We start from the raw sequence: 20863 nt of genomic DNA on the forward strand, positions 1-20863 counted from the left end.
CCTGTTCCCCCTTGCCCTGTCAGAGGCCCAGTGGCTTCTACTAAAGAAGTTTGATAACTTAGTCAAGAAAAACATGAGGCCAAATCAAACATCTACAGTAACGTTTTTCTAGAAAAGTTGACCGGTTGCCTTTTTTCTTCTTAGTATTCCCCTGAAAAATAAGTTTCAGTTTTTTTTAGGTTGCATCTAACCTCAGAGGTAAGTTGTTATGTTTCCTGAATAGATAATTTTATTGTTTGAGAGTTGAATTATAACCTAAACTCAATAGGCGAGATGGTGACGTTACCGTAACTGTGTCTGTAGGCTTCAAAAGAGGAAGCGAAAATGCTTCATTTCCGCTGCCGCAGCGAGAACGGGGACGATAGAAGACCGAGAAAATGTGGACAGAGAGGGCACATTAAGGCCGGACAAGGCGCGTTGAACTACAACTATCGTCTGCGTTGAGCCCGGTCGCCTGGCAGGTGTTATCATTCAAAGTTCCCAGCCGAACATTTGTCAACTTAAGGGTCGTTTCGAGGTGAACTCGGCCCCTTGTTCTCTGGTGGTTCGCCTTGAGGAAGCAGCAGCTCGGTCAGCCAGCTGAATTAGCCCGTTAGAGATGGGGACGAGAGCCAGCCGCCTGCAGGAAGACCCGGTTGCCTCTCCTTTTGGAAAAGACGGCACAAAGCGGGATTCCTACCGGCGGCCCCGCTGCACCAGGCCCACCAGCCTCGTGGTCGATTTCTCGGGAAGCTTCGAGGACACGGAGGCCAACCGGAGCCGATCGGAGGAGGGCAGCGACTCGGACCTGGGGCAGCACGGGGCGAGCGCCGACGGAAGCCCCGCTGATCACCACAGCATCCCCTCGAGCATTAGCCAAGCGTCACCGGCGGACGACAACAACAGCGAGGGGAAACCCGAGGAAGACGGGAACTTAAGCCCAGAGGCTGCCGCCGATCCGGAGCATCAGCCCGGACAGGACACAGGCCGCACGCCCCACCGCACTTTTTCTGAGCGACTGCCCGGGAATCGGCACTCTTCCGCCCGCAACGTCGGTGCAAGGTCCGCCCGGGTTCGGAGCACACACCAGCGGCCAGTGTCCGAGGCTTGGATCGGCCTGTACCGTGTGAACAACCGCCACAGCAGTAAGTGAACATAATGATAATGATGATAGTGATTTTCCTTTTGGAGAACAGCTCATAAATAGGAATATGCTTCATTTTTTTAATTCAAAAGGTACCAGGGATTCATGGCAATATGGGCAAAATGAAATTACGCAATACACCATCGCAATGGCATGAAATTTAGGGTATGACTGTTTCTGCTTTCATAAGGAAACCAATATTTAACTGGAGAGAGAAAAATGTTAGTAATAGCGAGATGTGTTGGCCAAGTGGTAGGTAGGTAAGTAGGGGTATTTCCTGCCAACTTTACTAAGCAATGACAGTAAAATAAAGAAATAATAAGAAGAAGAATTCAGTTCAGAGTAGCTTATAAAGTGCAAAAAGACCAGAAGCCATTAGGTCTCTTATTTTGAAATTTCTTTCAAAAAAAAAAAAAGTCCAATGAGAAGTGAAAATGGATTATTTCTGGACTTTACATTCCTGAACAGATCATCTCTTTTCTCGTGCTTGCCTGCTGACTACAATCGTCAGAGACTCTATTGTACGGGGCAGAGCTGTGGCGTAAAACTGAAAGCGATGACATACAAGCGTTCGTGCCCCCCAGGCCTGTACACAGCGGTTGTGAGTGGTCAGTTGACAACAAGTTGCAAGTTGACAACAGTTCAGCAACCAACAGTTTGTTTTTTTTTTTTTGTTCAAGTGCAATGAAGTAGGAAGATGAGTTTGCAGAGGAAGTGAAAGTGCATACTTGGTCGGCAACAGATACACAAAGACGTGACATTTCAAACCAAAACACAACACATGTGGTGAGTTTCTCAGGCCAGCCCTCTAGCAAGTGTAGGGAACTGGGTCACAACTTCACATGCCTGCTCACTGCTGGCAGCAGCTCATAGATGGAGGAGGAGGAGAATGTGGAGCAGCAAGGCAGCGTTTCTGCCAGTCTGTCCCATCCACAGATGGCTCAGGCACTGTTTTGCATGATGGCTGCAGTCAAAGAAAGCTTCTGCTATTTTAGTATAATTACACTTGTGATAACATCATTCACACTATTTCAAGGATGACAATACAGCCTTCACACTGGCTGACTGTGGTTCAGTGGGTTCTTTGGCTTGCCAAGTCATCCTGTGTAATCTACATGTCCTAACACAGCACTTGGCTCAGCGTGATGCGCAGATCATCTGTCTTTTATATCTCTGACACGTTAACTTCTGCTCTGTGCAGATATCCGCTGTCCCTTCTGCTCGAAGCCTTTCCCTGGGGGTCGGATTGAGGATCACCTGCTGAGCTGCCTCACGTCTCCTCCCCTGCCTTACAACAGTAAGTATCCCATCGCAGAAATGCTTCAACGGCCATGTTGTGAAAATGCTGGGAACGCTTATGTGCTGCTCGGTGTTTGTGTTTACAGCGGACGTGCTCAGTAAAGACAGCGGAGAGTGCTCCATCTGTTTGGAGGATCTGGTTCAGGGAGAGACCATTGCCAGGCTGGCTTGCCTCTGTGTCTACCATAAGAGGTAACAAAGATAACACCGTTCAGAGGAGGGTTTTAAAAGGCAAATTTAGTGCAGTTGGGATTAAAAGCAGTCCAACATGTATTTGGCTGCTTCTGTCATCACAGACGTGGTGACAGATCTACAACTCGTTTAGCAACAAGTTTCGTGAGCAAAATGACCACAAAGTTGTTAAAGAACCACCAGAGTTTATGCATGTTTTAACCCATCTACTATATATGCAAAATGCATCCTCATTTTTAAAGTATGCTGTAAAGTTCAACGCTTTTTTCCTTGTAATTGCCGAACTTGCTGAGACCTGAAATTTGCCACGATTAGGTAATCATCCTAGTTAGGATCCAGCAGCTTTTTTTTTTTTGCAATGTCATTATGTGTTCAAGTCAATCAAGCAGTTGTGTACATGAATATCTATTTAAAATCCACACTTGATTTCCACACAATAATATGAACTGGACAAAGACGGTCAGATGGATAAACTGCAGAAAGTTGAAACTGAGGATTCAGACTAAGCTGCATCTAAAATTTGTCTCTGATAAAGCAACGATTCAACATGTCTGTCGTTAATTTCAGTCAGTTTTGTGCCAGTTCACAGGTGTGGCTGTTGCACCGTGTAACTGGCAAGTTCATCCACCCAGTGGAGCAACTGGGATTTGATAAAAAGCCTAGAATTTAGAGCCAAAACAATGACGGAGATGAAAAAAGTTATTCTTTTAAAAACAAAATTCATGTGAGTTTAGAACCATGAAACATTTCCTAAAGCTCAATGTATCAACTAGTAAATGATTGTCGTTTATGCATGAAATATAGAAATAGTTGCAGACTGTTACTCTGTTCATTGATTAGTTGAGATTGGACTATTGATATTAGCCTATCATTCTGCTCTCACATCTTATCTCTGGTCCTTTTGCATTTAATGAGTCAGCGAGCCCCAAAACCTACTCACACCCTGCTACAGTGATAACGTTTAGTCTGGTTTCACGCTGTCACTAAGTGGATTAAGTGTTGTAGGAGTCACTCCTATCAAAACTCAGTATCAAGGTTTTGACACATTAACATGAGTTAATCAAGATGTAACATGTTGGTGTCCCCTGCCCCCCGTATCTGCTCTTTCTTCCTGCAGCTGCATTGATTCCTGGTCCAAGGTGAAGCCCTGCTGCCCTGAACATCCCTTCAACTGACTCACGGGTCACATGTATTCTGCACAGTGACCAACCTGACTCAGGTGTGTGTGTGTGTGTAAGGCTTACAGTTTGACTGGGACACACTCAGCAGTGTCCATGTGTTTGTGATAAAAGCCTGTGACATAATAAACCAGAACATACCAAAGTAGCTTATTGCCAATAGTCTCCCAGTGATTAATTCATCGAGCCACAAGGATAGTTGGAATTATCAAACTACAGCATATAAAAAGTGGGTCGACTAAAGAGTGTTGCATGTATGTTACCATAAATATTAAATGTGGTTATTCTTGCCAGTAGTACTGCATATTAACACTGTGGACTAGGGTTGGGTAATATATTGTTGGCTTTCAAGAGAATCCTGTCAGGATGATGCTAAGATACTTTTTGTCTAATAACATTTCTTCTCCTCTCTCACAGGAGACTACACTGAATCCCACTAAACTCCGAATAAAAATGTGTAATTGAACAAACAAAAGCCCACTGTCTCTCTCAGATGCAAACCTGTATTTGAGTGGAGAACGGATAATCCAAAGAGGAAGCTACAGTTAGCAACACTGGGCACACTTCATTTGGATCAGTCCATTTGGTCTTGGTCTCCAACAAAAAATGCAAAATAAAAATCATTCTACATCTGAACTGTGGTAAGGAGCCTTGTTGGAACAGAAGCGGACTTGGCGTGAATCCGCAGAACATTTAAAAAAAAAAGTCAAATAATTATCATCCCGGAACTCTGGACCTTGTCCCAGAGACCTTGGACTTGGGGAATAACACAAAAAAAGTTTTAACTGTGACTTTTGATCCTGTCCTGTGTATTTTTCTCCCTCGCAATGAGATTGGTCATTTCATCAAGTATTTTGCAGAAAGAGTATTGTTCCATGTCACACGGTGGATGAATGTTTTCTTTCCTCGGCTCAACCCAAATGAACCAACCTCACACTGAAAGCGTGAACTTGTTACATGGCTTTATTTTGACCTAGCTGGAGGTTGAGGGCTTGTTTTTGGTGAATGGGGACTGCCGTTATTAGGTGTTTTCTATTGCCTGTAAACATTTCAGGGGGAAGTTTGGGGGCTAATTTTTTTCAGAGTAGGTCATCTTCTTGTAGGTGGTTGGTTAGCGCCGAGTTTAATGTGCTGCTACTTGGTGAGTGTTTAGGAAGGTTGTAGGTGTTTCATAGGGGCCATGGTAGCGCTGCACAAATTTCAGCACTTTTGTCCCTGAAGATTGGTCTGGGATAAAGTTGTGTGAGTGCGAGTGTGTATGTGAGTTTTGTAAGTGTAGTCACGCTGGCAAACATCCCGTCACATGTGGCATTGGTACGCAACATGGCGGCTCACGTGGTCCTGTCGGTTGAATGCGGTTTGGGTCTGTGGTCCCTCTCGCTGCTGTCCAACTCTCTGGGGTGTAGTCTGAATTTTGGACCAGACCCTGAGCAATAGTTTCACCATCTGGTTACATGAATGCCGGATTGGGGAGGGATATAGGGACTGACGGTTTTGAGGGATGTATTTTTGGGACATGTTTACACCATAAGGCATCTGCCTCTCTCTCCAACACTGGAGGCTATGGACAGCTGATGGGTAATTATTGAATAACTAGCCCCTCACCCTTTCTCCCCTTTTTTTTAGGATTTTATCACATTATGTTTATGATTACTGCTAAATGTATTAAAAGCTTTCCTTTGCCTTTTTTGTGTGTTGATTGCCTGGTGAAGGGTTATTGTGCAAGCGGGTATTTGTAGTGTTTTTAGGACTGAATTGACACAGGTTGTGTGCAGCACAGGGAAAACTGGGAAAGAACAAAAACACAAATTGCTTTTGCTGCCTGCTCAGAAGGCGAGACAGTTCCATGTGTTTGAGTCTCTTTCCTACTGTGGTATGGATCAGTGTAGAAGTCAGGCTGGTGCACAGGTTTCCTGCTGGCTGGTTTGTTCAGCCCAGCCTGTTTTTTTCTTTTCTGATCCTTGGTGTTCTACAGTCTGAGGTGCTACGATTCATCCTGCCACTAGAGGGCAGCCATGTGCATGTTTTGTTTTTTTTTTGTATTAGAGAATAGAAAAATTATGCCAAATGTCTGCCTGTGCATTGGAGGCATTATGTGAGAGAGTGGAAGACAAGCTGCATTGATGATTAGATGTTACACTTGTGGTTAAGTTATGATATTGTGTATTTTGGCTGGGAGGGGTCGGGGTAGGGTGGAGTATTTGGGCAGGGGTTAGTCATGGTGGTTTGGTTGTCAATTTAAAAACTAAGACAATCTAAACCCCACGTTACTCTCACTTACTTTCTTGCCCCCTCTGAGCTGTGTGGTGCAATACCTCAGTTTTTACCAATGCTAACTAAAAGCTCTGTGTGTAAACTAGCTCCTCTACAACCACGAGTGGTATTTTGTGTAAATGTCTCTTGATCTTTGGTTTTGAATCGCAGGCCACGGATCCCCTGTGTGCCCTGTGCTTTGGGACCTATGTATTAGACAAGAACGTTTTTCAGAGTCACCACAGCAGTATCTGCAACCCCAAGATATGGACAATCTGCCTTTACTCTGGTATAAAAAATAAATTGAATTTTATTTATTAAATTGTAAATATGTAATGCAGTTTAAGAAAATGGCTTGGTCTCTTTGTCTGTTCAATATACTGTTTCTAAGCTCTGATCTTTTGTATGTCCCAGAAATTGTTTTTATATGTATTTTTTACAATAAATATGTGTGAGATGATTTGTCTGTTTGTGTGTTTTAAAGTGTCAGAGATGCAGTGTGTGATTGCTGGTGCAAACCTAAGGCAGGACACACTGTCTCGAGGAGCCTGGTGTCAAATAGCACATTTAAATTAAACTTAATATTACAACTGCTGTCATTTTTAGCCATAAACAAACAGAAATCAACCTCATTTTCTCTATTTTGTCATTTTTTTCAACATATTTACCAATATGCCCTTTTGTATTTATTCTCTTTTGAATTCACATGAATGTCAAATTTCAGTAAGTTATGTTAGTTTACAAGTTTAGTGGTTAGTTTATCATATGAAAAACACTGTTTTTTACATGTTGCACATCTCATACCCTAATCATGTAATCTGCCACTTAGTTTCTCTTCCTGTGGGTGAGCAAAGACTAAGATGTGATGGGAAATGGTTCAGTTGTCTGGAAACAGGATGTACATCTAACTACTACAAGTTCTGCCTGACCACACAATGTTCAGGTCACACATTTACAGGCACAAATTAGTCCTCAGTAGCTCAACTGATGATTTTGTACCGAGCTGGTAAATATGACCAGTGTGAAATACACTGTCAGGCAGTGGTGGAAGAAGTACAAAGTAAGAGTAGAAATGCCCTTGTGTTAAAATCCTCCACACAAAATTACAAAAATATCAGCAACAAAATATAACTGAAGTAGTAAAAGTACTGTGTGAAGAATGGCACATTTCACATTAATGGTTAATTAATTAAGGTGATATTTGTTAATACATTATTGTGTTCATCAATTTAATGTCGCAGCTTTTAAAGGTGGACTACCTTATATACCTAGTATCTCATATGTACTGTGTGTTTGTATATAGACTTTCAGATTTTGTCATGGACATGTTGAACAGACATGGGGACCCTGGAAGTCCTTGTACCCCACTTTGACAACATTGAACGCAGTGTGAAGTAATGATGGCGTTTCCAATTTCCACACTGTTAGTTTGAACACAAAGGGATTTTTTTTCATCACATTAACCTCACAGGAAGTGAAATGTTGAACCACAGACTGGTAGAATAAATAACACCTATCACCACAGAAGTGCTTGTTGTGTAGCCTCGGGACTGCTGTTCTCTGACAAGTGTAATCCAGCACAAAAGGTAAGCTCATTCTCTTCAATTTCTGATGCAGTACTAAACTATCATACTGCTTATGTTTATTCTGCCCAAGTTTTATTTACTGCCACTGCAATCTCTACTCCAATCACAAAAATACAGATTTTACCATTTTCCGCTAGTATATTACTAACAGAATTTGGTCACACATATGTTGTAGTTTTGGGGGTTATTTGTGGAGGATTTGAGATGTCCGGCAGCACAAATCTCGGTGATGGAGACCTTGAACCATCAAAAATAAAACACACATTTCACTGCTAAACATTGCCATGGGTACATCAGATTTCTGAGTGTGTGATTTGTGTGAACTGTCTGAAATAATATATATATATTTTTTTTTTAAAAATTCCCTTCTCACCCCTATGGGTGGTGTGTGTGTGTCTTCCTCAATCTTGGGTCCTCTACCAGAGGCCTGGGAGTTTGAGGGTTCTTCGCAGTATCTTAGCTGTTCGTAGCACTGCGCTCTTCTGGACTGAGAGCTCTGATGTTGTTCCTGGGATCTGTGGGAGCCACTCTCCCAGTTTGGGGGTCACGGCCCCGAGGTTGCCGATTACCACGGGGACCACTGTTGCTTTTACCTTCCACATCTTTTCTAGTTCTTCTTTCAGCCCTTGGTATTTCTCAAGCTTCTCATGTTCCTTCTTTCTGATGTTGCTGTCACTTGGGATTGCTACATCTACCACTATGGCTTTCTTCTGTTGTTTGTCCACCATTACTATGTCCGGTTGGTTAGCCATCACCTGTTTGTCGGTCTGTATCTGGAAGTCCCACAGGATCTTAGCTCGGTCATTCTCCGACACCTTTGGAGGCGTGTCCCATTTTGACCTTGGGACCTCCAGCCCATACTCGGCACAGATGTTCCTGTACACTATACCGGCCCCTTTGGTCATGGCGTTCCATGTACGCTCTACCTGCTAGCATCTTACAACCTGCTGTTATGTGCTGGATTGTCTCTGGGGCATCTTTGCACAGCCTGCACCTGGGGTCCTGCCTGGTGTGGTAGACCCCAGCCTCTATCAATCTTGTGCTCAGGGCCTGTTCTTGTGCTGCTACGATCAGTGCCTCTGTGCTGTCTTTCAGTCCAGCTTTTTCCAGCCACTGGTAGGACTTTTCGATATCAGCCACTTCTTGTATCTGTCGGTGGTACATACAGTGCGGGGGTTTGTCCTGCCAGGATGATTCTTGCTCCTCTTCCTCTGTATCGGGCTATATTGGGCTATATTTCCATCGCTTGGGGCCATCTTCCTAATGTACTTTAAATGTTAAAAGACGCTATTAAGTCCTTTATTTCTAGGACTTTTTTCTCATCTGATATTCTGACATCTACTCTGACATGTCAACAGGAAAAGCACAGGTGTAAATAATAAAATGAATGATGGCTTCAGTTTCAGGGTCCTGGTACTGTCATACTGTAACGCCTCATTTTTTATAGGTATTAGTCACACCTGAGTTTTTCTTTCTTTGATAATTTAAAAGTCTGCTGACTCTTTACTTCAACTGAAGGCAGTACTACGCCTTACTGCTGTGTTTCAAGAATAACATGACACAATTTAAGTTTTCCTCACAAGGTCTGCTGCAAGAGACATGTTCCCACAGTCTGTTCCTTAATGTTTATTCTGTTTTTGGGCAATACGCCAGCAGGAAATTGGGGTAAAATTTCAGATCTGATGTAAAGCAGAGCACTTACTGAAAAATGATCAGTGTTTCACTAAAATAAACTGACGAGAGACAGGAAACTAATAAAGTAACAAATAAACTGTCTGTTGTTCTGTTCCCCTCCACATTATTCCTCTTCAATAATCAGCGATCAATGATTGAATGAGTCCACAGCAGTACAGTTGCAGGTTCACACTTTTTCAACACTTATTTAGATAAGTGGAAGCATCTCTCTCAGTACGTCAGGTAACAGAGGTTAGAAGATGTATGAAGTTAGAGTTGCAACAACTGGCCAAAAGTTTTGATAAAAACTGTGGACCTGACAAAACAAAACAAACTACTCATTTTAAGAAATATTCAAATTTTAGTTTAAAAGTCTCTACAGTGAGCTCAAAGCTCTCCCTATTATACAGTACATTGTAATGGAAATGTAACGTTATGAATTTTAAACTTCATTGGTGTTTTTGTATTTTGCTTTTACGAAGCTGAGGGGTTGCTCTGTATTAGATGATCCTTTTCTTATGAAAGAGCCTGTCAGAGGAGGAACCCAGTATGCCTGTGTGTGATGAAGCATGGGCATACCCCAACCAACAACTTGCTTCCAACTGTGTGCCTGCACAGTTTGAGTATCAGTGTTTCTCTTTCAACTTCACAGGTCACTATTCAGTTGTTCACTGATCAATACACTGATCTGTATTTAATTTTCCTCAACAGTATCCAGAACCTGTGTGTTTTCAGCAAAATCTGATCCTCGCCTCTGGCCCACACTTTCCTCCACAATGTCAGTTTCAGATGACACCATTGCAACGGAAAAGATGCAGGCTGCTCCTGAATCTGATCCCTCAACACCACTGTCAAAATCCCAGGAGGAGCAGCCTCCACCCTACTGTGAAAACCCTGTCTCTGAAGCCCCAGAGATGTACTCTCCGTCCAAAACTGAGATGAATGAGGTGCCTGGCCCCGGGTGTGAGCCTTTTGCCGACACAAGCCCAGAAGCTCAGTCGGACAGAAAAGACTCATCTGCTTTTGAAGACAAGACAGTGAGAAGAGGGTTTGTTCGAAAGGTCGGTAATGAGATTTATCTTCTTCATGTTGATTAAACTACTACTGATACGGCATTTATCTGAAACATCACATTGTGACTGCTGATAAATAAACAGCACCAAAGGTTCAAATCTGTACATCTCTAGCCAGGACAGGTTTCTTGAAAGCTGACGCAAGTGTAGTGCATGCTGGGTACAACAGCAACAACAGCAGCTAAGTCTCTTTGTCTCTACCTGTGCAGGTGTTCTGTATCCTGACTCTCCAGCTGGTGTTCACCTTCACTGTGGTGTGTGTGTTCACCTTCTCCACTGTCGTCAAAGAGGCAGTCAAGGAAGACATATGGGCCTACGTCAGCTCCTTCATTGTCTTCGGCGTGGTCGCAGTCACCCTCAGCCTCTGCCCGTCCTTAAGTCGGCGTCACCCCTGGAACATTGTGGCACTGGTACGTTACCAATACAGGGGCACGAGACCTTAAATAAACCTCTAATTAGGAAAGTAAATAAGATACTGATGCAGGGACTGATATTACGTTTTTTACAACCATTACGGTGAAGTAATACATTAACCCTCATTACAGAATAAACAAATGAAAAAAAAAACAGTTTTGCAATTTAAAAGAAAACATATATTGCATGTGAAACACTAAATCTTCACACAGCAATGTCCTGAAAACAGAAGTGAAATACGTTGGTCAACTAGGTGTGCAGCTCAGTGTTGCTCAATTAGAACACATCAGGGCAAGTTAGTAAACTAAAACAATACTAGAAGAAGCTAAAGGACTTGCACATGGAAACATCTATTCCAGTACAATTATAATATAAATGCAGTAATGATGCACTCTGGCTATTTTTTGTGTCCCCCTCTTACACATTTAGATCAGTTTTTTTTAAGAGAGGCTGGTACAGCTAGTTCTGTTTTTTTTTTTTTTTCCTTTTATGGTTGAAAACCTCAGTTTCCTTTTTAGATGTGTTCACAAGGTCACAGGCTCACAATGAGCTGTGTGGGGTTTTCTGTTATGTTAAATCAGGTTCTTTATTGTGATCATATAAAATACTTCAGAGAAGGGCACAGGTTCTGCAAAGTGTTAGGAGTGCAAACCAATGTCTGTACTTGGCAGTGGTTGTCAATAAAATCTTTTACAATGAGCTGAAATACAACATACGAGTGATTAAATAGTTTCACATTAAGTGATGTCTGATGCAGTGAATTTTGTTCTTTCAGGCTGTGGTCACCTTGAGTCTGTCGTACGTGGTGGGAACCATCGCCTCCTACCATGAGACCAATTCTGTGATCGTCACCATGGGAGCAACACTGGTCATTTCGCTCGCAATCATCGCTTTCTCAGCTCAGGTTAGACATCCCAGCTGAGCCGAGGAGCTCAGTTTCACAGTGTTGCCTGTGTAATCATAATCTGGATTTATTTTTACCAAAGTGATGAGCAGTCTCTTTGGGTGCCTTATGTATCAGGTCTGGAAAACAGTAAAGTTAAATTGCTGACATTCTGAACTGAAGTTATTGACCTTTGGAGAAAATACTCAAGGCTAACTAAAGTTATTGATATCTGCAGCTCTATCTAAAAGTGTTCCCTATTACAGTTGTTAATAATTAACCGTACACTGTGGACACTACATGACCTTTTTAATTCTAGGTTCTATTAAATCCACAAAATGATTAGAAAATCACAATCATAACCTTAAAAACTAAAGTTTGAATCCAATTTGCAACACTATACTCCAATAGTCTTTTTTAAATTATCATTTAAGATTCAAAGGTTTCATGTCAGTGTTTTATCTGAGTATTTTGTTTTTTTACTTTAAAGCCTTACACTGATTTGAAATCTAAAAATTGTGCAATTTAAGCTAAATATGGAGAGAAGGTACTATGGAAATAATTCACTAATATCTTTTTTTTTTTGCAGACTCGTTATGATTTCACGTTTTGTCACGGTTTTCTGCTGGTCCTGGTTGTGGACCTGATCATGTTTGGCTTTTTCTGCACCTTCTATTACTCCTACATTGCTGACGTCTGCTACGGCTGTCTGGGAGCTCTGCTCTATTCACTGGTAAGGGGAAAAAAATTATAATATATTCCATGATATTAACACTACTGTCACTTACACAGCACTTCCCTTGCTCTCAAGACAAAACAAACACACATCAAATACAAATAGTTCTGTTGGTAGTATCTGATAAATTTGATTCATCTTCTATACTTATTCATTTTATATAAACATCCTTCAAACAAAGGTTTCTGCAGCGTAAGACCTTTTTAATGAGCAATAAAATTAAATTCAATACCCTTTTCTTGGTTATACTAGTCAAACCATAAGAACTACAATTATTTAATTACATAAATGTACAGTCATATTTGTCCGGTACTTTCCAATTGTACTTACAGACCTTTCAAATTAGAACTTGACACTTTATTTTGAAGGAATTGCAATTATTTTTAAGACTAAATATCATTCACCAGCAGTTGGTAGGCCCACAGGAGACCCTGTTTGCCACCTCGACTGCAAACAAATCTTCTGTGAAAAAAAGGTTCCTTCTGTTGAGGACAGAAACAACTTGAGTTAAACACCGAAAAATGATCTAATCAGGCAAAACAAATAAAAACACCAGCTAACAATGAACGTTCATTAATCCCTATGAATTAAACATTTCCATATTACTCACCAACAGTGCAGAATGAACAAACTGTGATTTTAGACACTTCCAATCATCACCACTGGGAGGTGTAGAGCTCCACAGCAATTTTACCACTTTCAAATCTGATAAACTGTTTGCAGAAAATACTGTAGAGCCATGGCCAACTGTGAGAATCTGCCTTTTCAACAGCAGAGGTGGAAAACAATAATAGTGAAGTTGTTGATGGTAATTTCTCACCCTGTCTCAGTTCCTGATGATCGACTGTCAGCTGATGATGGGGAAGATGAGCTACCGTCTGGATCCTGAGGAATATGTCAACGCTGCTCTGATGATCTACCTGGATATTGTTCTCATCTTCCTCTACCTACTGGGGAGGAGGTGAAACTGTACACAAGATACTTTATAAAATGCAAAATACACACGTGTAAGCACAGACTCCCCAACAAAGTACACACAATGAAAATGTTTATTATGATGAATGAATGATTATCAGTGTTCTTACAGTTTTTTTGTCTCTTTTTTACATAAATAAAAACATATAAAATATCCTGGATGAAATGCATTGTTTTGGATTTAATTTCATTTCAACCTGGTGGTTACTGAAAAAATAAGAAACAGACAATTCAATTTCTATTTTTTTGACAGTAATAAAACATTTATAAAAAAAAATAATGGCATCGATTCCCTGTAAATGGTCATGTCAAACCTGCCATAAATTTTAAATCACTGTAATTAAATAGATTCATAAGCTCTTTGTGTTGCACACAATACAAAAGCAGAAAATCTAAATGCAACAAATATTGCTCTGTCTGCAACATGCAGCACAATGCAGCTTATTGACATAAAGCAATATGGACAAAAAGTACAAAATGTTTTCTTCATATTACATGGATCCACCGTGATCTTGTACCGTTTCCAAAGCTTTCAGCAGTTACACTGTGGTCCCCCTCTGCTGAACAAGAAATATTCCATAACCTGACCAGAGCCAATGTCATTTTCTGACTCATAAATTGTTTTAATTGAGAAATATCAGAGAACCAACTGTAGAAACAGTTTGGTTTCTGGGGTTTGAATTATTTACTCGTGTCAAGTTACATATTGAATGAACCATGCATGTTTAGGACTTCTACGCTGGAATTTACTGTAGGGCTGCAACTATCCAATTTTCAAAGTTGATTGATTAATGTTTTCAATCAATAAAGTGTCAGAAATTAGTGAAAATGCCAACTATAATTTTGCACAAGTAATGGTAATGTATTTAAATAGATAACCGAACAACAGTTCAATTTAATATCTGATGACTACAAAAAGTAGAAAAATGACTAGTGGATAGTTGATACTAAAATAGGTGCCAATTACTTTCCTGCCAATTAATTAATCAATTATCAAAGTAATCGTTGCAGTTGTACATCACTCAGAAAGTAAACATTCCTGTTACCCACCCAGCACCATCAGCATGTCCAGGTTTAACTTCCCTTCCCTAAAATCCGTACAGAGCCGTGCAGCATCTGACTGCACATGAGGAAAGACATCATCTCTGCTTTCTGGAGAAATCCCCTCATTCCGTTCAGCCTCACCACAGGGAAGAGTAGTTAAACTGAATCCGCAGCAGGTATCTCATGCGAGCCTGGGCAGGGTTATAAACGATAAACTCATTGTAGAGAAGTGAGTAACCGGTGCTCTTACCCAGCCCCGTTTTAACCCCAGGACCCATTGGCACCGTGACACCATCCCTGAAAAAGAAAAAGAGGAATTTAAAAGAAAAACATCACTCAGGTGATTACTTCTAATAAAACTCACCATAATGTTTTAGATGTAATGTAATGTGAAATATGGTCATAATTCGTAAATTAGGGTTGCGTCTAATGATTATCTTCATTATCAATTTGTCTATGACTTGTCTCTGCTATTTATCAGGTAATAGTTGGGTCCATAAATGTTGGAAGTCCTCTTCAAGTTTTTAGGCTGTTACATAACAGCTGAGCAGAGTTTGTCGTGTATGAAAAATATCTGAGTAATGAGACAGACTAACAGAGTCACTGAGTTTTTGGGGTCCGGTGTGGTCTGTCCCATGCCCTTGGTGCTGTGTTTTCCAGCAGGAAGATTGCTGGCCTCATAGTCGGCATCCAGCAGCTCGTTACAGTCTCCCAGAGCGACCTGCAACAACACAGATATTGTACACACACTCACACATCTGGGCACAGTGACAGTCAAGTCACGTTGAATTTACTGAGATGCAGACGTGATTAGCAGGTCTGAAAAAACTAGTGCACACAGGATGTGTAAATGGAGAATCAGCCAGACACCTTGGTCAGTGGCTTTTACAGAGTACACTATGTTAAAGGTGCAATCTGTAAATGTGAAAGAGTTAGTGGTATCTACTGGTGAGACTGCAAAATGCCTTATTTCATTGGCAGAATGGTTAACCAACTTCCAGTTACTAGACATCGTAATAACAGATTTGAGACCAAATATCAAAATAGAGAGAGAAATCATCAAACAGCATTCATGTATCCTGACACATTATACCATATAATGTGCAGATTTTTAGTTTACTTTTTACTTTGACATTGAAAATATTAATTGTAGATTCAATAAAATGCAAACGATCTCACCTCACATAGCAGCAACAGTCCAACACGATTGTTCTGATTGGCAAAGCAGTAGTTGGCACTTTTTGAGGACATGTCAGCAAAGTAGATACCTTTACCAAACTAGACCAAACAGAAGCAGGAAAATGATCATCACTGTAATGACAGGGATAAAATTAAATCCTCACATCATCCATAAAAATAATGAAACGTACATCTTGGGTATTATTTCTTACATGACTTTTAAATTTCTAAGCAGAAGCCCTGGTTTTGACAGAAACATGAAAAGAACAAAGTACAAAACAGCTTATCAATGGATTCTTCTCATCCATCATACAAACCATATAGCCAGTGAGGGGAGCTTCGGGTGGGGCCACTCTGAGCCCCTCACTGAGGATCCCAACCCAGTTCGACAGACGGGAACCATGCCACAGCAGAGTCCTAGCAGACGAACACACTACTTGAAAAGATGATCATCATTTTCACAAGCATTGGCAAATATGAAACCCAACAAAGCAGACTGCAGAGTAAGTGTTCCTTGGACAATGAACCAATCACCAATCCTGTCATACCTGTTGTGTAAGCGCGAGAGGAAGTTTTTGCTCTCCTCGTCTCTGTCCACTGAGAAGATGTCAAGGACAGTCATGGTGTAGTCACAATGGGTGGGGGCATGAGTGGACTGCAGATACTTTTCTATCACCTTCAACACACAGAGAGGAGGGGACTTCACAAGAAAACAACACCAGCTACACAAATATCTTGATCTTATTAAAACATAATAGTAAGATTTTCAACCAAATATCAGACAGAGACACACAAGTCAAACAACAATTTGGATGATTTGATGGTTTTGGACACCCTTTCGCATTGAACTGAATAAAAAAGTGTGTCCAACTTGTAGCATAAATTTTGAGCATGCATTCCTGAACATAGCTGCAGTACAGCAGCCGTGTAAAACCTGGCTTTACCCGTATAACCCAGTAAATAACCAATAAAGCAAGACACAGACCTTGAATTCATTGCTGCTGGAATCCAGAGGTTGCAGTTTGCAGCGGAGGGAGCAGTATTGTCTGTCCAGAGGGTGCTCATCACTGTCTTCACTGGACTGGACCATTTTCACTGCTATCTGGATGTCACTCAATGCCTGAAAAAAACAATAACAAAAACAGTAATCAATAAGGATAATATACGATACATATAAGAAAACAAATTGAAACCCAAAACAGAATTTTAGACCAAGCAGAAACACTTCTCATTTGATTCTGAAACACTTTACCTCCAACAGTGCAATTTTTTCCTTCAACTCTTCTTCTGTGCGGATGATTGGAGGAGTTTTCAACCTGGAGCAGTGGTCAATGTGAAAATACTGCATGTTACCATTAAGAAATCAATTTTCCATTAACATCACAACATGCAATGTTTAGCTGCATGCTCCCGACCCAAAGTCATGTGGGATGCGGGTGTAGAATTGGTTGCACGCCTCCAGCAGCTCACGATTGCTGCCCTTCTTCTTCAAACAGGCTTCAATTCTCTTCAGTGCAGTGTAGCCTGCACGGATCTGCTCTGAAGTCAGTTTGCCTATAGGTAGGAACAACAATACTGACTTTGAAATGTTAAGCACAACAATAAAATGCTTGAAAACATTTATCACTTGATTTTTACCAGCTGAACCTTTAAAACCAGACCTTTGAAAAGCTGCACTTGCTCTCCATAAAATCAAATTGAATTCTGGTACATTTTTGTTGATTTAGTCAGACTCACCCAGAGGAGCTTTGCGCGTGTCAAACTTCATCTCCAGCACACACTCTTCCATGGCTTTGAGGTCACAGATGAGCTCCAGAAGTGACTGGATCTTCACATCCAGCTTGGAGATCCTCTTTTTGGGTGCAGCATTTACTGCGGTCGGGTTCTCCTCCTGGAACAGTGAAATACATCTATGTACATAATGACAGATGGTTTACAAAGATAGATACATAAGTTGTTCTTTATCCCTAAATGCACCTTTTCATTTGAGCTGTAATCCATGAACACCATGTCATATTTTCCATCCACTTTCTCAAAATTCGCTCGTTGCTCCCACTCGTTCTTGGTCTTATCTAGGAATCTGTTGGATTAAAAAAAATTTCACTGAACCCACTTTCATGTAAGACATGTGGAACTGCTTCTTCAAACTGCACTATCTTACTTTTTCTTGAAGATTTCTTTGGCTTTCAGCAGGTCTCTACCACAGGGTGTGAGGCTGTTTTGACCCACTTTTCCCACTGATAAAAACAAAGGAGAGACCAAACAAATACACTCATTAAATTGAGAGAATGTACTTATATTAATTACGCAAAGAATCATCTGTACATAGAGAACTCACCTCGGCCCCATCGCATCCACACACTGTAATCTTTAGAGTTGTCGTCCTCCAGCAGCTGGACCAGGTAATATTTGTTGTTGTTAAACTGAAGATTTGTCTGCAAAATAAGAAAAGAATGTGTTCACTGGAAGCCCAATTAAAATGTTAATCAAAAACACAAACCATAAGATCATTTAAAGCCTCGACTCATTTTGCTTTTCAAAAATTTGTCCAAAAAACAGTAAAATAATAACTAACTGGTGAATAACTAATATTAGAATATCTAGTAAACTAATCAGTTACTATTTAAGTCATTCAGCCCTAGTCAATGTAAGCAAAAGGCTGCAGGCTTTTTAACTTAACACCTTTGGTGTAAGAAACATTTCAGAATACATTTTTACATAATTTGGCAGATCCCTTTAATCACCTTGTAATTAAATATTTTACCTGGTTTAACATCACGTCATAAACATCATTTCCTTCACCGTAAACATGAGCCTAAAGGGGAAATTAAGAAATTAGCAATATGAACAAAGATTACTGCAACTGGAAGGGGGACAATCAAAATACATTATACCTGTAAATATTTCATACAACAAATTTGTAATAAACTATAAACAGTGACATATACAGAAGAGAAACTGTAACTGGAGCAAAACCTGTCTAACAGGTGTAAAACCACAAACAGTATTGTTGTTATTCAAGAGTTTCACATCTCATGAGAGCAAATCTTCCTCCTGTAATTAGAAACGTCACCTTTCCAAGTTTGGTTTTGCATTCAGAGTCCACCGGAGCTTTGCCCTTCATCACCACTGTCCTGACAACCTCTGTCCAAAAAGGGCGAAAACAAAACAATAATAAGGTCTAATATTAACACAGTTACATGTTAACCTGTAAACTGATGTGTTTAGAAACAGCAGAAACCGCTTGATGTTGCCAAAGTTACCATGTTCATTACTTATTATGAAATCCTAGTTCACTTTCTAATGGTTTTACAGTACATATACAACACATACGTAAATTATAACCAGGTTACCTTCACTTTTGATTTCTCCTGTCGGCATTTCTTCAGTTTTGGGCTGACTCTTGCTCTGCCCTCTCCTCCTCTTAGGTGCAGGTTGCTCTTCTGTCGCGTCCTCTTCCTCTTTAACTTGAACTGGTGTCCCATTATCAGTGGCCGAGTCACCAGTTTCATTCAACGTTTCTGAACAAAAGAGGAGAACAGAAGAAACATTTTAATACCTTCAGTAATTTGGATAATGTAAATATACAATAGAAGAATAAGTTTACAATTAAAAGTTATACCACTAATAAAAATCGTTCCACAAAGCTTAGTGCTACGTTGAAAAGAATTGACCAAAACAACATTTAACAGAAGCTGAATCACCTCATATAAGACAGTAATATTACCTCTACAAGTTAGATTTCTTTACTAAAAGATTGTAAGAAAAATCAACATGACTGACAGCAAAAACCAAGCAGAGGATATAACAAAAATTAAATTACAACAATGTAAAATAAAGTAACTTGTGTAAAATAAAATTAAGCTGTGGCAGAAAATAACTGACAGATGTGGCATAACACACACAAACACCTGGTTTCACTGTCTGAGAGCGAATCTTCCTCTGGTACTTAGTGACAGGATTAATCTGGACCATCTTCTTCAGGTCAACTTCGTAGGCCGTCCCAGTGCCCAGAGTCAGGGTGACAGAGGTTTTCCCTGAAGAGGCAGCTGCGTCCAACAAGGCACAGGCTGAAGGCGAGTAGGGTTCCCACTGTCCTCTGTCTCCCTTCCACTGCCACACTGATCACACAGAGACAGAGCAGGGTCATTTATAACTGATTAAAATTCACATACTGTTATTTGTTGAGGACAAAAGACACAGGATTCGTCCCAAGTACTGTACTTAAGTACAATTTTGAGGCATCTATACTTAAATATTTCCATTTTCTGTTACTTCATTCTTTAATTTTACAACATTTAGGAGGAAAAAAGCATACTTTCACTCCACTACATTGACTTTAGAACTTTAGCTACTAGTTTATTTCTGGAATCAGATAAACACTACACTTACACTTACTTACTTACTACATTACACTTTTACTTAAGTAAAGGATGTCAATACTGTTTCCACTATTGTTTTAGCTTTTGTTTGTAGTTGCCTTAAAATAAACCGAAGTACATTTTCATCAACAATAACAATAACACTGGGTTTGAAGTAATAATGAGTTTTGCCAACACGGTCACGAGTGTAATATCAACCTAAGCAGAACGTTTTCTGCTGCCTGTAAACATACGAAAACAGTAAACATAAATAACGACACGTTATTTACGGTAATTTTCCAGACGAGTAAACAGGCGCAGCAAAGGTAAAGTTCAGCGGTAAACAAACCTGTTTTCGTCGAGGCCTCTTCCTTTTGTGAAGCCTGACTTTTACTCCTCGACCCTCTTGTTCGCCTCATTGTGATTTATGATAAATAAATGATTAGTTGTTTACAATAACTAAGAAACCACAGTGACAACAAAGAGGGAGGGAAACTGAACCCGATGCTACTTCTTCCGGACCGGTTCCGCCAAAGATCGTTTAGGCTAAAGATGAATCACTCCGTGCTTAAAAACAAACTTTTTGTGCGACATTGACTGAAGCTCTATAAACTGGTCAAAAAGGTGAAAGAATAGCTTCTACCTTGGCATCGATATTTCAGCCAAAAATCAGAAATAAATCAGAGGGTGACAATTTTCAATTAATCGCAATTACTATTTTTATCGGGTTTTTTTTCGCCCTTTTGTGCAGTGGGTCTGTATTTTAGAATGAAGTGACCTATTTGTAGCTCGAAGGTCAGAGCAGCAGAAAAATACCAAAAAAAAGAAAAACGTAAAAGACGTGATAATTAATTTTATATATTTAAGTAGTATCAATAATACACCAGTTAAGA

General features: G+C 40.4%; 3 protein-coding genes across 3 annotated transcripts; 2 read left to right on the plus strand and 1 right to left on the minus strand.

Annotated features, from left to right (window-relative positions):
- The first annotated feature begins 306 nt into the window (after nucleotides 1–306).
- On the plus strand, nucleotides 307–6505 carry LOC113134720 (E3 ubiquitin-protein ligase ZNRF1). The gene is made up of 5 exons (XM_026314213.2): nucleotides 307–1124; nucleotides 2325–2420; nucleotides 2509–2614; nucleotides 3732–3833; nucleotides 4210–6505. The coding sequence occupies exons 1-4, from the start codon at nucleotides 599–601 to the stop codon at nucleotides 3787–3789; spliced, it is 786 nt and encodes a 261-aa protein (XP_026169998.1). The 5' UTR covers nucleotides 307–598; the 3' UTR covers nucleotides 3790–3833; nucleotides 4210–6505.
- Nucleotides 6506–7494: 989 nt separating this feature from the next.
- On the plus strand, nucleotides 7495–13547 carry LOC113134320 (protein lifeguard 1). The gene is made up of 6 exons (XM_026313628.1): nucleotides 7495–7631; nucleotides 10017–10366; nucleotides 10588–10788; nucleotides 11568–11696; nucleotides 12265–12408; nucleotides 13242–13547. Exons 2-6 carry the CDS (start codon nucleotides 10082–10084, stop codon nucleotides 13374–13376), a joined length of 894 nt encoding a protein of 297 aa, XP_026169413.1. The 5' UTR covers nucleotides 7495–7631; nucleotides 10017–10081; the 3' UTR covers nucleotides 13377–13547.
- On the minus strand, nucleotides 13443–20486 carry parp2 (poly (ADP-ribose) polymerase 2). Its single transcript, XM_026313626.1, has 17 exons — nucleotides 20320–20486; nucleotides 19521–19730; nucleotides 18963–19130; nucleotides 18683–18753; nucleotides 18374–18424; nucleotides 17948–18044; nucleotides 17771–17846; nucleotides 17587–17689; nucleotides 17347–17500; nucleotides 17025–17163; nucleotides 16862–16925; nucleotides 16595–16729; nucleotides 16158–16285; nucleotides 15927–16026; nucleotides 15610–15708; nucleotides 15027–15151; nucleotides 13443–14727 (listed from the first exon to the last, which is right to left on the minus strand). The coding sequence occupies exons 1-17, from the start codon at nucleotides 20387–20389 to the stop codon at nucleotides 14568–14570; spliced, it is 1950 nt and encodes a 649-aa protein (XP_026169411.1). The 5' UTR covers nucleotides 20390–20486; the 3' UTR covers nucleotides 13443–14567.
- Nucleotides 20487–20863: the final 377 nt, after the last annotated feature.

Source organism: Mastacembelus armatus, chromosome 17 (genome assembly GCF_900324485.2).
Source record: "Mastacembelus armatus chromosome 17, fMasArm1.2, whole genome shotgun sequence".
Taxonomy (NCBI): domain Eukaryota; kingdom Metazoa; phylum Chordata; class Actinopteri; order Synbranchiformes; family Mastacembelidae; genus Mastacembelus; species Mastacembelus armatus.

Excerpts from the sequence above, each read along its gene's own strand:
- LOC113134720 (XM_026314213.2), top strand. The coding sequence starts at position 599 with ATGGGGACGAGAGCCAGCCGCCTGCAGGAAGACCCGGTTGCCTCTCCT. Across the intron at positions 1,125-2,324 it reads TGTGAACAACCGCCACAGCA|ATATCCGCTGTCCCTTCTGC; the intron begins GTAAGTGAACAT and ends TGCTCTGTGCAG. Across the intron at positions 2,615-3,731 it reads CTCTGTGTCTACCATAAGAG|CTGCATTGATTCCTGGTCCA; the intron begins GTAACAAAGATA and ends TTCTTCCTGCAG.
- LOC113134320 (XM_026313628.1), top strand. The coding sequence starts at position 10,082 with ATGTCAGTTTCAGATGACACCATTGCAACGGAAAAGATGCAGGCTGCT. Across the intron at positions 10,789-11,567 it reads CCTGGAACATTGTGGCACTG|GCTGTGGTCACCTTGAGTCT; the intron begins GTACGTTACCAA and ends TTGTTCTTTCAG. Across the intron at positions 11,697-12,264 it reads TCATCGCTTTCTCAGCTCAG|ACTCGTTATGATTTCACGTT; the intron begins GTTAGACATCCC and ends TTTTTTTTGCAG.
- parp2 (XM_026313626.1), bottom strand. The coding sequence starts at position 20,389 with ATGAGGCGAACAAGAGGGTCGAGGAGTAAAAGTCAGGCTTCACAAAAG. Across the intron at positions 19,131-19,520 it reads CTCTCAGACAGTGAAACCAG|AAACGTTGAATGAAACTGGT; the intron begins GTGTTTGTGTGT and ends TCTTTTGTTCAG. Across the intron at positions 17,501-17,586 it reads ATTACAGCTCAAATGAAAAG|GAGGAGAACCCGACCGCAGT; the intron begins GTGCATTTAGGG and ends TCACTGTTCCAG.